At 43.2% G+C, this 18,510-nt stretch overlaps 1 protein-coding gene across 3 annotated transcripts in view; it reads left to right on the top strand.

The window, feature by feature from the left end:
• The first annotated feature begins 3,412 nt into the window (after nucleotides 1-3,412).
• Nucleotides 3,413-18,510, top strand: part of ltk (leukocyte receptor tyrosine kinase) — a 187,524-nt gene continuing 172,426 nt past the window's right edge. For all 3 annotated transcript variants that reach the window (XM_073040302.1, XM_073040303.1, XM_073040301.1), the window contains exon 1: nucleotides 3,413-4,202. In XM_073040302.1, coding sequence (XP_072896403.1) covers nucleotides 4,139-4,202 — 64 coding nt within the window. In that variant the 5' untranslated portion in view covers nucleotides 3,413-4,138. The remainder of the gene's footprint in view (nucleotides 4,203-18,510) is intronic.

Here is an 18,510-nt window from a genome sequence, read left to right as displayed (position 1 = left end):
TAATGATTTGATTTGAGTGAACAGCATACAAGTTTTTCACGGTGTCTTGGTACACGTGCCATTAAGACGGGGAGATAGGTTAGCATGTTTAGTCTTTGTGATCAGATTGCTTTGTTCGGCTGAAGAAACTAGAACTGTACTTGGAGGCTGTAAATTCCCCAGGTTAACGTCCCTTCGGACTGGAACTCACAGCAGATCCTGGAAATAGCTTCTGCCACTGAGAATTAATGTGGAAACCTTGGCTCTGGTGATTGTAGTTAGACCCTCAACAAGAATGAATGTAAACTGATGTTAACGGTGCCAGGTCAGTTGGCATTGTTAATAAGAAATTTTAAAAACACTGCGGACACTGGGAAAATGAAGTAAAAGCAGAAGATACTGGAAATATTAAAGGAATGATGCCTGAAAAAGATGGCATCCGTCATTAAGGATCCCATCACCCAGGAAATGCCCTCTTCTCATTGCTACCATCAAGGAGGTGGTACAGACACCTACTTAACGATTTAGGAATAGCTTCTTCCCCTCTACCATCAGATTTCTGTATGGACATTGAACCCATAAACACTTTTTTTTCTATTTTTACACTACTTACTGAATTTAACATACATGTATTGCAATGTACTGTTGCCGCAGAACAACAAATTTCACTACAAATGCTGGTGATGTTAAACCTGATTCTGAAACCTCAGCATCTGCCAAGAGAGAAACTTAACTTTTTGAATCTGAGACATTTCATCAGAACTTAGAAAGAGGGAAAACTAGATAGCAAAGAAAGTGGGAGAAGGGAGTAGGTGGAACAAAGGGAATAGCTCTTATAGGGTGAGACTGAACACCTAATGTAGAATTTAAAGGGGCAATTTAGATCAGATTAATGTTCTTTGTGTACTGAGAACCTCTCTAGAGAGTACAGTAATCCACTCTATTGTCCATCCAGGCACCCAATATCTCTTTCCAAGATCCTCCTGATTGCCTTATGCTCGACACAGTAACAGGCGAGGAGACAACAGAAAAGCGAACAATCTTGATCACCCAGGTACCATTTCTCAGTGAGGCATTGTGGCCAAAATATCGCAGACAAGAATAAATGAGTTTGCCAAAGGAATAGAAAGGCTAAAAGAAAATCCTGCAGATGCTGTTCACCTGAAACAAAAACAGAAAATGCTGGAAATGTGCAGCAGTCAGGCAGCGTCTGTGGGAGAGAAACTGTCCTGTGGAAGACCCTTAACCAGAACTTGCGCTATGCAGGGGTGGCGAATCTATGATAGGTGTGTTCAAAAACATTTTGTTGGCAGGTGGTATGCAGTCCTACCCCTTGATTCTTTAAACTCCCACCCATAATAAAACAATACATAATGATTACCTTTACTGCCAAATGAAACAGTGAATTATTTTTTACAATCTGAGAGCAGTGAGATGTTTTCACAGCTGGGCTAGTTGGCATTGGCTTCACCTGCTTCTGTTTTTTCTACTGTTGTTTATAAGTGAACACTGAATATTCAGCGATAACAATATTAAATATGGATGCAATTTAGTGCCTCCATTTATATTTAATTTTCAATTTTTTAAAGACATATTAATATTTTTAAAATTCCACTCACCTCTTCATTGTTTGTGGTGATAGTCCATCAATTTTAAACCACAATTTTTTTCACAAAAAGTGTTAATAAATGATGTTTTTACTCACGTCATATCAATGTCACTGATAAACACAAGTAAGAATGGAGAATGCCCAGTTTAGAGATTGGTAAACATCAGTTGTAAAGGAGTGTGACATGCAGTTACAAACAAATATAACAGAGAAGAGGATTGTTCGCTCTATGATGGTTCCTTTGACTGTCTATCAACCAAGCCCCAGTGTCATAAGCTTTTCCCATATTTCACCATTTTTTCAACCAATTTCCTTTCAGAAGTTATTGATGATTTTGCCTGCATCAAGCTTGGAGGCTGTTCAATATCCAGATCATAACAGCTCAATGAATAAAACCCACGTCACTTCTGCCCTGTTGCCAATAATCTACAATCCATTTCTGGGCTGCTGACTTTACTGCTGATTAAATCTCTTAAAAACATTTAAGATTTTTAATATAACTCATGTCTCCCCACCCCAATCTTCTTTGCTTTGAATCAAATAACACTAGTTTCTCTCGTATCTCATCATTACAAAATGCGTCACATCCCTGCTACAAATAAAGATTAGCTTTATTTGTCACATCTACATCAAAGCATGTCATTTGCATCAAATCAAATCAAATCAAATCAGTGAGAATGGTGCGGGGCAGCCCCAAATGTTCCACGCTCACTGCATGCCCGCAAGTCATTAACAGTATGTCGTTAGACTATCGGAACCAGAGCACCCACGTGGTCACGGGCGGGAGAACGTGCAAACTCCACGTGCAACTGGTAGTGTACAGCATTGCACTAACATTCTCTACGTTGCAACACCACAGTGCCACTCTCTATGGAATACATCTCCCTTACACCATCACTAAGACGTTGACATCAAGAAGTCTTCCAACCCATCACTAATCTTTATCAAGAACTAACTGCAATTCCAAAACCAGCCACTGGAGGTGCAGCGGGCAGTGCTGGTGCTTCATAGCTCCCATGGGGCAGGTTTGATCCTGATCTTGGATGTTGCCTGTCTGGAGTGGATAGGTTCTTCCTTTGACTTTATGGGTTTCTTCCTCCCGGGTATGTGCTGGTAGATTAACTGGTTAGTGTCAGTTACCACCTGGTGAAGACTGAAGGCAAAATGAATCAAAGGGGTGAGGGAGAATGGGGGACACGGAAACAAGGAGAGAGGAAATGGGACCAATTGGGCTTCTCTCCTAGGAGCTGGCATAGACTGAGTTGACTGAATAGCCTCCCTCTGTATTGTGAGATATTTAAACCATTGCTTTCAGCTTTCAGCCGTCAGTCCCTGCTTCTAGAATCGCACAGGCTACAACTTCGCTGGTGTTTATTGTGAAAGTTTTGTCAAATTCCTTTCCAAACCACAGTAAACATCAATGCACCCCCTCACCCACTCTCCTCTTTAGCTTCAACTAGTTCAGTTGTGTTAAACAAAATCACCTTTAACAGTCAATATTAAATTCAGTTAATTGCCCCATGTTTCCAAAAATATTCCAGTTGATTGTTTAGCATAAGATTAAAGGGGAGACTGGTCTGTCAGTCAGCGGTAGAAAGGGAGAGTTAGCAGACAGTTTAAACACTGATTTAAGGAGGGGTGCATTTGCAGGAATTACCCTCAAACCCACGCGTTTAGGATGGTGTCAATCTGAACTCACACCCTGGTATCAATAGTCAAAGACCACACTGGCATTCAAGGCAGGTGTGACGTAAAAATGGATAGTGTAATCAGGTAATTACGGCTAATCACATTTTGTGATGTTGCGGTTCATACACAGCCTTTCTTTATCTACCTCCGCGCATAGCTTTCTCCTCTGCATTTATTATGTCCACCTCAGTTCCTGAGCTCCGCGTTTGCAGCCGTGACCATTCCGAAGAGACTCGCTCCCGTGTCGACTCTATTAAAACCCTGGATGTTGTTCTCCATTGCAGCAGTGACGACAACTCTACACAACAGTAGCTTGTAAAATGCGCTCGGACTCCCCATGAGACCGTGATAGGTACTAAACTGTTGCAGGTCGTTTCACAGCAGCTTGCCGGGCATTAAAATAGAAGAGTGCTGAACGGGCGAGAATGGTTTGTTTCAATGTGACGTTTCAGTTAAATGTGATTGATTTAATTTACTTGATGTGTGGATGCATCACCAACACACAACATTTTAAGGCATAGTGGCGAATGCGTAGTACAAGCGCGCTCTTCTGTTTCAATACAAGGGGGTCTTTGGGAAGAGTGCTGAATTCACATCCGATGACTGTCAGAAGTTCGGTCTGAATAAGATGACGCATCTTTGCAGCTCTGATTGAGAGATTTTTCTTTGGCTCGATTAAATTAAGCGGGTCATATGATTTAGTTTTTGGAGAAGGAGTCTAACGTGTAACTACACGAGTGTCGGCTGTGCCGGGCGTCGCTCCGTTGGAGCAGAGCAGCATCCACCCCCCCGAGTCAGAGAGCACATCAGTACGGGACCGAAGGAAGAGGGAGAACTCTACGACTCGCCTCCGGCGGAGCCATGGGCTCAACAGCAGTGGCAGCCCGCCCCCACCTCCTAATTTTTTACCTGCTCCTTTCCCTGGGTAAGTCGACACATGCCTCCGCTTTGTCCCAAGGGTCTGAATCCCTGTCCCTTCGGTTCAAGTAGGACTGAGGTTAGGCAGAAACGGGGTACGGGGAAAAAAGCAGTATTTCTTGAGCGTGGATTTTATGGGGGGATCAAGTCTCAATTTCTTTGTGGGGTACCCTATGGCATGGTGTGTGACGTGGAATAATCATGAAGGGGGTTCACCGTACTGGGGTAAAATGAAAGGGACGGAAGAGATGTATATGGTGGTGTGAGGATGATGGGAATGTAGCTGCAGGTTTTGCGGTGGTGAAGGTTAGACTGTGGTGTCAGTGAGAATGGTGTATGTTTTATAGTGGGACACACACATACAGTCTGTACTGATGAGTGTATTGACGGGGGTTAGTGTGCTTGGGTTAAGGGTGGGTTTACTCTGATGTGGTCCTATTGGGTGGTCTACATGATGGACCATAGTGGTGTTTGTGCAGTCAGTTTGGTTGGAGTTTTATGATACCTTCCATGTAGAGGGCTTTCTTGTGGCGAGTGTTGGTCTTATTGTAGGGCCAATTTGTGGGCTTCCTGAGGGGCCACGTGTTGGGTCTTATGATGAGTGGGTCAATGAGTTGAGTCTTATGCTGGTTTTAATATGGCAGAATTTTCTGATGAGGTCATCATCAGTGTGTTTTTTTCAGTGGAGTCGGTATGGTGGCTGGTCAGGATGGAGGCTTTTACAGTGGGGAGTGGTTGACCCAGAGTAGTAGATCTCATTGCAAGGACAGACCATTAAGAGTTCATGGGATGGGGAGGGGGTGCTTAGTGTTACTGTAAGAACTATGTGGTTGAAGTTGTACAGTTTCACAGTGGTGGGATTTCCAGCAAGGTGGGTTTTACATCAGGGTATCTGCCCTGGAGAGAATGTAATGGATTTCATATTAGGGTCAATGAGATGGGGTGTGTGTAAATATTGGGATGGTATGCAATGTTGGTGTGCTGAATAACAGTTTGGTGTGGCTTTGTAGTGTGATCATGATAGATTTCATGGGAAGGTCAGTCTGGTTAGTGTACGCACACTGGATCTTGATGGTGGTGTTGGTGCTGGGATTCGTGCTCAGGTCAGAAAGAAAGGCTTGGAATGATGTCAGTTTTTAGGATTTAATGGTAGGGTGAAAGAGATGTATTTAGTTGGATTAAGAGGTCTTTGGATGGGGTCAGTATGTCAGCTTTCATTGTGGGTCAGTGTTTTGTGCTGAGGGGTAGAGTGGGGTTTTGTCGAGCTGACACGGTCACACATTTATTGTTGGGATTAATAAGGCAGGACTTACAAAAGGATGGGTATAATGGGTTTTATTCTGTATGGTGTGGGTTCTGTGTTGGGGTCAGTGAATGTTAACTGGTGGACTCTGTGCTGGGCTAATCTGGCAATGTCAGTGTGGTTACTCTAATGGAAAATGTAGGTGTTTTATGGCAAAATCAGCATCGTATACAATGAGTAGTCCTGGTTGAGTACTGTTGGGGGAGACGGCCTTCCTGGGGAAGCAACAGTGGTCGCGCCTCTGGCACAGGGTCTGGCCCTATGGCTCAGAAGGGTAGGGAAAGGAAGAGGATGGCAGCATTGATAGGGGACTCAATTGTTAGGGGGTCAGACAGGCGATTCTGTGGACGCAGGAAAGAAACATGGATGGCAGTTTGCCTCCCAGATGCTAGGGTCCGGGATCTTTCTGATCACATCCACGATATCTTGAAGTGGGAAGGAGAACAGCCAGAGGCCATAGTACATATTGGTACCAACGACATAGGTAGGAAAAGAGAGTAGGTCCTGAAAACAGACTACGGGGAGTTAGGAAGGAAGTTGAGAAGCAGGACCTCAAAGGTAGTAATCTCGGTAGTAATCTGTCACATGTGACAGTGAGTATAGGAATAGAAGGAGGTGGAGGATAAATGTGTGGCTAAGGGATTGGAACAGGGAGCAGGGATTCAGATTTCTGGATCATTAGGACTTCTTCTGGGGCAGGTGTGACCTGTACAAAAAGGATGGGCTGCACTTGAATCTGAGGGGGACCGATATCCTGGCGGGGAGGTTTGCAAAGGCTATTGGGGAGAGTTTAAAGTAGAATTCCTGAGGATGGGCACCGAACTGAAGTGACGGAGGAAAGGGAGGTTGGCTCACAAATAGAGAAAGCTTGGAGACAGTGCGAAAGGGAGGATAAGCAGGTGATAGAGAAGGGATGCATTCAGATGGATGGTTTGAGATGTTCTATTTTAATCCGAGGAGTATTATGAATGAAGAGGATGAGCTTAGAGCATGGATCAGCACTTGGAGCTATGATGTTGTGACCATTACAGAGACTTGGGTGGTGTAGGGGGCAGGGATGGCTACTTCAAGTGCCAGGCTTTAGAAATTTCAGAAGGGACAGGGAGGGAGGCAAAAGAGGTGAGGATGTGGCATTATTGATTAGAGAGTGTCACGGATGCAGAAAAGGAGGAAGTCATGCAGGGGTTGTCTACAGAGTCTCTGTGAGTGGAAATTAGGAATAGGAAAGGGTCAATAACTCTATTGGGTCTTTTTATAGACCATCCAATAGTAGCCAGGAAATCGAGGAGCAGATAGGGAAACAGATTCTGGAAAGGAGTAATAATAACAGGGTTGTTGTGAGAGATTTTAATTTCCCAAATATTGATTGGCATTTCCCTAGAGTGAGGGGTTTAGAAGGGGTGGAGTTTGTTAGGTGTTCAGGAAGATTTCCTGACACAACATGTAGATAAGCCTACAAGAGGAGAGGCTGTACTTGATCTGGTATCGGGAAATGAACCTGGTCAGGTGTCAGGTCTCAATGGGAGAGCATTTTGGAGATAGAGATCACAATTCTATCTCCTTTACCATAGCATTGGAGAGGGATAGAAACAGACAAGTTTGGGAAATGTTTAATTGGAGTAAGGGGAAATATAAGGCTATCAGGTAGGAATTTGGAAGCATAAATTGGAAACAGATGTTCTCAGGGAAACGTACAGAAGAAATGTGGTAAGTGTTCAGGGGATATTTGCATGGGGTTCTGCGTAGATGCGTTCCAATGAGACGGAAAGGATGGTAGGGTACAGGAACTGTGGTGTACAAAGGCTGTTGTAAATATAGTCAAGAAGAAAAGAAGAGCTTATGAAAGGTTCAAAAAACTAGGTAATGTTAGAGATCTAGAATATTATAAGGCTAGCAGGAAGGAGCTTAACAAAGAAATTAGGAGAGCCAGAAGGGGCCATGAGAAGGCCTTGGCGAGCAGGATTAAGGAAAACCCCAAGGCGTTCTACAAGTATGTGAAGAGCAAGAGGATAAGATGTGAGAGAATAGGACCAATCAAGTGTGACAGTGGAAAAGTGTGTATGGAACCAGAGGAGATGGCAGAGGTAGTTAATGAATACTTTGCTTCAGTATTCACTACAGAAAAGGATCTTGGCGATTGTAGGGATGACTCGCAGCGGACTGAAAAGCTTGAGCATGTAGATATTAAGGAAGAGAATGTGCTGGAGATTTTGGAAAGCATCAAGTTGGATAAGTCATCGGGACCAGATGGGATGTACCCCAGGCTATTGTGGGAAGCGAAGGAGGAGTTTGCTGAGCCTCTGACGATGATCTTTGCATCATCAATGAGGACGGGAGAGGTTCTGGAGGATTGGAGGGTTGAGGATATTGTTCCCTTATTCAAGAAAGGGAGCAGGGATAGCCCAGGAAATTATAGACCAGTGAGTCTTATTTCAGTGGCTGGTAAGTCAATGGAGAAGATCCTGAGAGGCAGGATTTATGAACATTTGGAGAGGTATAATATGATTAGGAATAGTCAGCATGGCTTTGTAAAGGGCAGGTTCTGCCTTACGAGCTTGATTGAATTTTTTGAGGATGTGACTAAATACATTGAAGGAAGAGCAGTAGATGTAGTATATATGGATTTCAGCAAGGCATTTGATAAGGTACTCGATGCAAGGCTTATTGAGAAAGTAAGGAGGCATGGGATCCAAGAGGACATTGCTTTGTGGATCCAGAACTAGCTTGCCCACAGAAGGCAAAGAGTGGTTGTAGACAGGTCATATTCTGCATGGAGGTCGGTGACCAGTGGTGTGCCTCAGGGATCTGTTCTGGGACCCCTACTCTTGGTAATTTCTATAAATGACCTGGATGAGGAAGTGGAGGGATGGGTTAGTAAATTTTCCAATGACACAAAGGTTGGGGGTGTTGTGGATAGTGTGGAGGGCTGTCAGAGGATACATCGGGACTTTGATAGGATGCAAAACTGGGCTGAGAAGTGGCAGATGGTTTTCAACCAAGATAAGTATGAGGTGGTTCATTTTAGTAGGTCAAATATGATGGCAGAATATAGCATTAAGGGTAAGACTCTTGGCAGTGTGGAGGATCAGAGGGATCTTGGGGTCCGAGTCCATAGGACACTCAAAGCTGCTACACAGGTTGACTCTGTGGTTAAGAAGGCATACGGTGCATTGACCTTCATCAACCGTGGTATTGAGTTTAAGAGCCGAGAGGTAATGTTGCGGCTATATAGGACCCCGGTCAGACCCCTCTTAGAGTACTGTGCTCAATTCTAGTTGCCTCACTACAGGAAGGACGTGGAAACCATAGAAAGAGTGCAGAGGAGATTTACAAGGATGTTGCCTGGATTGGGGAGCATGCCTTATGAGAATAGGTTGAGTGAACTTGGCCTTTTCTCCTTGGAGCAATGGAGGATGAGAGGTGACCTGATAGAGGCGTACAAGATGATGAGAAGCATTGATCGTGTGGATAGTTGGAAGCTTTTTCCCAGGGCTGAAATGGCTAGCATGAGAGGGCACAGTTTTAAGGTACTTGGAAGTAGGTACAGAGGAGATTTAAGGATAAGTTTTTTTTTGTGCAGAGAGTGGTGAGTGCATGAAATGGGCTGCCAGTGGTGGTGGCGGAAATGATAGGGTCTTTTAAGAGACTCCTGGATGGATACATGGAGCTTAGAAAAATAGAGAGCTATGGGTAAGCCTAGGTAGTTCTAAGGTAAGGACATGTTTAGCACAGCTTTGTGGGCTGAAGGGCCTGTATTGTGCTGTAGTATTTCTGTTTCTATATATTTTGTTATTCCAGTGACTTCTATCATGGTCTTCATGTTGAGGAATTTATGGTAGGTTTAAGCTGATGAGGTCATTATTGTGTGGTTTATTGGGGGATCAATTAGTATTGTTTTGATAGTGGGATTATTATGGGATAATGTGCTGGTTTGTACAGATTGTGTACCCCTTATTTAAATATCTTGGGGCCAGAATTATTTCAGATTTTAGATTTTTTTGTTCGTTTTTGGAATGTATAATAAGATAGCTTGGGTGACCATCATTTCTGACTCTGAATTTACGTGCTACCAGTAAGCAGTCTTTGTCTTGCAGTTCATCACACAGGTACGTAACAGTAAAAGTGATTCCATACCATTAATATCATGAAACTATAATGTGTGCAGGGTAACAGCAACATCGGGAGAGAATACCTGAGTCAGCTGTTGAACAACAAACAATAGCAGGTTTTCAATCTTCATCTACTATGTCGTGCTTTGATTAAAGGGTTACAGTCAACTCTTTTTAAAGGTTTTATGTAAAGTATAAAAACAATCAGATTGTAGACTTGTTCTGGTGTTAGGTTTTCATCAATGATGATCTCAGCAAACTCAATTAAACTTTCTGCTGCTTGGTGATCAGATGCTTTAGAAATTTTATGTTGTGCCTTTAATTTGTGCAAGCTGACTGCTGAATATTCACAACTATTTTCAATTTTCAGTTCATTGTGATGGATCTCTGCTTGTTTCACGACCAGCATACCGTTAAGCGGTGTATGTTCACTTTGACACTCTTTCAATACGTGACAGCGATCTTCATTTCTTCACTTCATGAGGTGTTCTATTTTTCATTAACTTCTCTTCATTACGTATGTGAGGTCACTTCTCAGAACCGTCCGTGGTGCACATTGCCTGGGAAACTTCCCCAGCACCTTGTGGAATCTTCCATTTGTGGCATCATGTCTGCACTCGGAAGAAGAAAAAAAAACCCAGATTGTGGAGATTTTTGGATTTTGGATTTTTGGATAAGAGGTTCTCATGGTGCAGTTAGTTTGAATTGCTGTTTGAATAGGATAGTCATTAGGCTTTGTTCAGTCCTGCATGGTGGCATCAATGTGGATTTTTTTAACACTGGAGTCAATATAGTGGTTTTCATGTTGGATTCAATGGCTAGAGCTTTATGGAATGGTCTCTGTGGCTGGTGCCTATACGTCATTAATGGTCTATGATAGCAAGATCAGAGTGGCTTTATTATTTGGTGGGGGGGGGGGAGAATGTTGCTTTCTAAGTTTACTCTAATTATCAGTAGAATATTGGTTCTGCTTTTGGGTCTAAATGGTGCTAATTAGTGTGAATAGGGCTGGCAAACAGTCAATCAGTGTGATACATCCTTTGGTATGTTAGCATATCTCTAGTGGTAGCCACTTTGTCTCTAGCTGAGAAAGTTATATCCTGTACCATCAACACAATAAAAAGGCTGACAGTCCAGTGCAGTACTGAGAGAAATTCAGTGCATCAGTGCTACTGGTGCAGTACTAAACCAAAGCATTCTCTATGATGCACTATCTAGTGGCATGTGAAGAATGAGCTATTTGTTTAGCACTAGATTCTGCTAATATTTGTCCCTCAACTGGATCACAAAACACATTATAGTTTTTTTGAGAGCTTATTGTGTGTACATTGGCCACGGCATCTTGCAGCATTACAACAAACTTGAATCTTGGAAGATACTTTGGTTATAATGTGCTTTGGAGAGCCCTGAAAGACAGTATGTTGACGTTACAATTTTTCTTGCTAAAACATGCTTGGGCAATCTTTTAATATATGGTATAGCAGGTACAGTGTGTCAAGGTACATGCTAATGGGCTCAAAAGACTGTACATTAGGTGATTTTTTTTCTCTGGCAGGACCTGTGTGTTAATGCTGTTACTGTTCAATGGTGTTGCTATGGCCAGGGCAAGTGCAAACGTTAGGCTGAGAGAAATTTGCAGGAATACAGCTGCAGTACAGAATCCCAGTCGTATTGTTCTGCTCTGCAATATTTGCTGCATTAGTGGAGGCCACAGCTCAACGTGAAATGAGATTGCAAACTGAGCCACATTATTTTAGACAGATGCATGTTCTTTAGTGAATTGGAATGCCCCAAGTGTGCATCTTAATATATAGCCAGAGGCACTCTCATGGGACAGTTCCATTTGATTAAGAACTTCTTCGGAAGTTTTTCCATCGTCAAATGATTTCACCCTTCCTCTCCATCTTTCACCAGAACTTATTTCCCTCATTTTGTATGCTGTCTGTGGTTTTGTTCCTTTTTGGTGTGAGTGGTTCAGTCATGCAAGCCACCAAGGACTCATCTGTGCACCTTGAGTTGGGATCCTTTCCTTCTACCAGGGCAACATGAGAGCTCCCTATTCCTCTCCCAATCACCCCTCTGCACTGGCTGAAAATGGGCAATATGGAACCAGCGTGGTTTTAACTTTGGTGAAAGAGCCAGTCGATGCTCTCAGATGTGGCTGGTGAAAGAGTAATACTACCTGGGAGATCTTGGAGGAAGGAGGAGCCAACATTATGGGAAGGGGTGGAAGGAACAGTTTAAAAGTTTTTAAAAACATTAAAGTTGTGCTTATTTTCATTTTAAATGCTCACTCTAGTTTCTAACATCTGTTTATAGGAAATGTTTATTAAGAAATCCTGCAAAACATTTTTATTGCCTTTATGAATAATCTGACAAACACTTGATTTTAATCTTATCGCACAACAGGCAAGTTTAGTCAATTGATGTATTCATGGCTTTTGTACCCAATGTACACGCTGTGGCCACTTCATGAGATACCTCCTGTACCTAATAAAGTGTCCTCTGTGTACGCTTGTGCTCTTCTGTTGCTGTAGCCCAGGTTCAATGTGTTTGTATATGTGGCACACCACAGACAAAATTGTTACTGTCGCCTTGCTGTCAGCTTGAAACAGTCTGGCCATTCTTCTCTGACCTCGCTGAATAACAAGTCATTTTTGCTCACAAAATTGCTGCTCACTGGACGCTTCTCCCCCCACCATTCTCTTTAAACTACAGAGGCCATTGTGCATGAAAATCACAGGGATCAGTAGTTTCTGAGATACTCAAACCACACTGTCTGGCACCAACAATCATTCCACGGTCAAAGTCACTTGGATCACATTTCTTCCCCATTCTAAACTTTTGTCTGAACAGCAGAACCTCTTGACAATGTCTGCATGATTTTGTGCTTTGTGTTGCTGTATGCATTAACAACCAGGTATACAGGCATATCTAATAAAGCGGCTCTGAGTCTATGCATGACATTTGATAGTAAGCTTGAACTTGAGACTTGCTAATTCTAGTGTATAAGAATTGTGTCCGAAGGGTTTGATACCTGTGCTTACCTGACATAATGTGTGGATTTCTGGTTCAATTCCAGTGTTACATACAGCTCTGACCACCACACAAGTGGGAAGGTTGTGGATAGGTGATTAAGTTGAAGCCTGTGATGTGACATTTGCATTATGAGAAGGGTTTATGTTCCTCATAGCAGAGCAGGCTGAGGAATAACCTGACAAATGTGTTTTTTTTAATGATAATGTGGAGAATCACAAACTGTTTACATATAACAGACACATTGAAAGCCAGAAGGCATGGGTTTAAGATAAGGGTAAAATATTTTCACCCGAAGCATGGCTACAATCTGGAATGTGACCCTTGAGAAAGTGGCGTTTTGTGAAAATATCAGGGTGTGTTCTTGAATTATCAAGTCATGGATGACTGTGTACCAAGTGCTTGATGGGCCCTTGATAGTTGGCATGGATATGGTGAGCTGAAGGGCTTGGTTCCGTGTTGCTCTACGAATCAAAGGAAGGAATGTAGTGTCATACTGTCTAGTTTACTTTCAGCAAGGGTATCATACTAATTAGAGGGCTATAACAAGCTCTTATTAAATTAATCAAACCCAGAGTTTAAGTGGATTCCAATGAACTGCTACTCTGAGGAGCTGTTCTCTCCTCCAACAATTGGGGGAAGTTCCTTAATTCTGTGTAACCACCAGCCCTTACTGGCTGCATGCTAGTTGGTTTAGTTGCAGTACCGTACCTTCCATTTCTCCATCTTGAATGGTCCCAAATGTCAATATTTCCTTGTTTTGGTCTCGGATTTCCAGTGTTTGTGGTTTACAAAAAATCTCTTCGTGTGTTTTCTGGCATCAGTCAGCATGGGCCCAATGAGAGGAAATTCTATATTCGGCAAGCCTGAAACTTCAAATCCCACACAGAGAACTGTGTTCCTAACTCTTAGTTCAATCTGCATCCCTCTGTCATTTGCACGAAGCATCGAGCCAAGACTGTATTAGCTACATCTTGGATGGTGGTCCAATGTACTCAACACTATTTCAAAAAAGAATAGCTTTAAATTTTTTTCTGGTGGCCTTGGTAGCAATTTTCCAAAGATCTTAACCATTGACATGAGTAGACCACTTTGTCCCTTGGGCCATTGGATAAGATGATGGCTGATCTGATTGTAACCTCCAAATTGCATTCTCTTTATGGCTAGCAACATTTCTTTTCTGTAGTGTGTCAGTTATCTACCTGCCTGTGACTTAAACAATCTTTTGAGTAAGTGTGTTCCAAGCACAAACCACCCTCTGAGAGAAAACATGTCTCATCTTCCTTTATAAACACTCAATCCCTTTGATTAGGCAGTGGTCCCTGGTTCTAGATTTACACATACAAGAAAAAAAATCCTCTACATGTCCACCTTGTTTCATTTAAGTTTCCTCTCATCCATTTAACCTCTAGCATTTATCCTATACTACCATTCCTCCATTCCAGATTCCAGAAAACCTTTTCATTTCAGCTAACAGTGTCAAACATATTCTCTGAACAGCATAAACATCCTTCCTTGAAGAAGGAGACTAATATTTTGTACTGGATGTAATCTCACCAATGCTCCTTAAAAATGAAGCTTAGCCTCTTTACTTTTGCATTTGATTTCCTGAAGCAATTCTGTTAGCTTTCTGATTACATCCTATACCCGCACACCAGCTGGCTGTGAATTTTGCACTAGGACACACAGATTCCTCAACATCTCAATACTTCAATCTCTCACCTGTAGAAGGTACGGCCCACTCTCGCTAGTATCAGCTCATGAAGACGAATAAGGACACCATTTCAAAAGGATGTCATCCAGCGCCTTGACTCAAGCAATAACGAGAATTTCTCAAAGCGTGGTTCTCTACAGAAGGATCCATCAACAGACACATCAACACACATCTGGCATATGAACCCTTACAGAGAAAAGAAAAACGACATCAGCAATCTACGAACCGCCAGTAATCTCGGGATCTGGACAGCGAAGCAAACAGCCCTCCATTGAAGCTAGCCAATCAGAATCTTTACTGCTGTTCAGTGTTTTGAACCAGCCAACCAGATCACGACATCTAATCAATATCCATTCGGACCCCAGAGGAGCATTCTGAGGAGTCAGCACCCTTAGCTGCGCATTGATGTTGGTTTCTTGATTGGAGTCGAGACATCTGCAAACATTTTGCCAAGCTGGGCGATCAATCAGACTTCCACGTAGATTAGAACTCCCCCATGACCGTTATCATTCTCTTCTGATTTGCGCTTGGTCCATTTATTTCTGTTGGGAATCCTGTACATCAGTGGTTCCCCAACCACCGGGCCGCAAGGAAACGATATGAGTTGGCGATATGAAATGGTATGAATCAGCTGTACTTTTTCTCACTCCCTGTCATGGCCACTGTTGAACTTGAATGCATGTGAGGTCATTACGATACCCTCGCGCCAAGGGTCACCGGTTGGCCACATGTGGCCGGTGGGAAGTGCTGTTGCTACTGGCCTGGAGCGCGGACAGATGGGCGCCACCTCTGAACTTGTTTACCACACCAAATGTTCGTGGGGAACCCGGTGCTAACATATTCGCAGAGGACCTAATTTGGGCTCGGGTTTTGTAAGTAGATGCAATCTACTGAAAGTCATCCCTCGAGCCAAACTTCAGTCAGCCGATAGATCCGACCAACCTACAGGGAGGCAGGCAGGTGCCCTGTCGCACTCGTCGCTCGGTCGGTCACTCTCTCCGGACTGCGACCGCCGTGGCCCCGGTATGGGGACCTCCGGTCCTTGTCCTCTCACCCCACTCACGACCAGCCGCACCTGGCCAAGGCGGCTGGCGGCGGGCAGACGGGAGGCTGGAGTTCGGGCCCGGAGGCTGTCTAATGAGGCAATGAAGCCCTCAAAACTGCTTTGGCACCTTGAGTCCAAGCACCCTGCACTTAAAGACAAACCTGTTGAGTTTTTTGAGCGGAAAAAAACGTGAGCAAGTGGGATAGCAGCAAGTGCTAATAGCCACGAAAACTAAATTGCGGAATAGACTGGACAAGAGGAACCCCCTTTGAGTATCACTGTATTCCTGTCGTGATTAACACCCCCCCTCCCCCCGTCGGCCGATCCGCAAGAATATTGTCAATATTAAACCGGTCCGCTGTGCAAAAAAGGTTGGTGACCCTTGATGTACACCATTCCCATTAATGCAGTCTTCTCTCCACCCAAATTGCTTCTGCATCTTGGTTTCCTGAGCATCTCCCTCTATTGTGCTTAGACCATTTGTCAAGTTAAAATTTCTTTATAGCACTTTATAGCTTCTCTTCCCACCCCAACAAAACCCCCCCACAACCCCTCCCATCAGTTCATCCGCTCTGTTATCCTGGTTGTGTTATGCGTCAGCCATGAATGAGTCATAGTGTCATGCAGGGCATTGTTGTGTAATGAATGGGTTTCATTTTTACAGACATTCATTCATCACTTTTGTACACAAATCTGAAAATACAGAATGTGGTGACTACCTCCACAGTATTGTAGTGAATGGCATCAAAATCGCAAAAGCTTGATAGGAAGTAATTAATCTGAATGTAATAATATAGCTAGCCAGTGGTGTAGTGGCTTCAAAGCAAGAGGTCGCGGGTTCGAATCCAGCTGGCTACTTGTACGCTTTACATCTGTGCTGGGTTGAGAGAGCAACTCAGCCTCAAAAAAACACACACACATGCTAAAGAAACAGTTAGGTTGCTGCCCAATACACCACAGAGCTTGGAAAGGACCAACAATAATATTATAGGAGATTATTCTATGTTCATACATTGGGCATCCCTAACCTGGGGGTGGTGTGTACATGCCACATGCTTCCAGGTGTTCGGTGGGGGGTGGAGGGAGGGATATTTTGCGTAAGGGTATTGTTGATAATGAATGGATTCTGCCGTGCTAAGTGATGGGGAGTGTCCCAAGGAGTCTGAGAGATTGGGCAGGATAGTGAAATGCACAGAAATTAAGTCTTGTACATAAAGATCATGTGGATTAAAGATCAGAAGAGTAGGGTTGGTGCAATCAGAACTTGAGAAGCTGCCCCTCTGAATACTCAGAGGGCCGCAGCTTTTCATGAACTTAAGGGTCATGGAAATGGCAAGTGACCTCATAAACCACGAACCAACTTAGAAACCTGCTGTACAACCCTGTTCCGTGAAAGACGCACCACCCCAGGTCCCCAGTGGTGAAGTTCTCCCACCCTTTACCAACAGCGAACCGTTGCACAAATCATAACAACATGTCCGCTCAGCAGATGAGGAGGGCAAAGAAGTGGATAGTGACATCGGTACAGGAAACGCATGCTTGTGGATTTGACAGCACGGAGCGCATTTCAGAAAGACAGCTCATGTTGATGGGTCTGAGTCCCAAAGAAGCCTTTGGAATCTGGTTCCACTGAGCAATTCCAGATGATCATGCAAACTGAACAAAATTAATTTCATCTCTTCAACTCCTTAGGAACTCCACCTAAACTCAATATCCATCCAGAGAAGTGACTTCCCGGAAAATGTATGACATGTGGTAGTCCTTCAGTTACTAGGAAATATTGGCCAGGCTGCTGATCTTCTTTAGAAAAGAGAATGCTGTGAGGTGATTGACTCAAACTTGGAGTGCTGTAGGGTAAATGAACAGAAAATATTTCAACATATGAGGAATGGTGGATGAGTCAAGGACAGAAAACAAGATTAAGTATGTATAAATCTTGTTAGGAACTCTGGATAACATTCTTTAGCATGGAAAGGTATGACCTGGAAGGATTTTTAATATTAAGTTGTTGAGACAAGTAACTCAAGGCACCTTTAAGCTGTGGCCAAGTAATTACAGAGGGTTATACAGTGAGGCTGTAAATTGGTTTATTATTGTCACATATGACCATATAACAATTACAGCACGGAAACAGTCCATCTCGGCCCTTCTAGTCCGTGCTGAACGCTTACTCTCACCTAGTCCCACTGACCTGCACTCAGCCCATAACCCTCCATTCCTTTCCTGTCCATATACCTATCCAATTTTACTTTAAATGACAATATCGAACCTGCCTGTACTACTTCTTCTGGAAGCTCATTCTACACAGCTACCACTCTCTGAGTAAAGAAGTTCCCCCTCGTGTTACCCCTAAACTTTTGCCCCCCTAACTCAACTCATGTCCTCTTGTTTGAATCTCCCCTACTCATTGGAAAAAAGCCTATCCACATCAACTCTATCTATCCCCCTCATAATTTTAAATACCTCTATCAAGTCCCCCCCTCCACCTTCTACGCTCCAAAGAATAAAGATCTAACTTGTTCAACCTTTCTCTGTAACTTAGGTGCTGAAACCCAGGTAACATTCTAGTAAATCTCCTTTGTACTCTCTCTATTTTGTTGACATCTTTCCTATAATTCAGTGACCAGAACTGCACACAATACTCCAAATTTGGCCTTATTAATGCCTTGTACAATTTCAACATTACATCCCAACTCCTATACTCAATTCTCTGATCTATAAAGGCCAGCATACCAAAAGCTTTCTTCACCACCCTATCCACATGAGATTCCACCTTCAGGGAACTATGCACCATTATTCCTAGATCACTCTGTTCTTCTGCATTCTTCAATGCCCTACCATTTACCATGTATGTCCTATTTTGATTATTCCTACCAAAATGTAGCACCTCACACTTATCAGCATTAAACTCCATCTGCCATCATTCATCCCACTCTTCTAACTGGTCTAAATCTCTCTACAAGCTTTGAAAACCTACTTCATTATCCACAACACCACCTATCTTAGTATAATCTGTATACTTACTAATCCAATTTACCACCCCATCATCCAGATCATTAATGTATATGACAAACAACAGTGAACCAAGTACAGATCCCTGAGGCACAC

The sequence above is a fragment of the Hemitrygon akajei genome, chromosome 3 (genome assembly GCF_048418815.1).
Source record: "Hemitrygon akajei chromosome 3, sHemAka1.3, whole genome shotgun sequence".
NCBI lineage: Eukaryota > Metazoa > Chordata > Chondrichthyes > Myliobatiformes > Dasyatidae > Hemitrygon > Hemitrygon akajei.
This window is presented reverse-complemented; position numbering and strand designations above follow the sequence as displayed.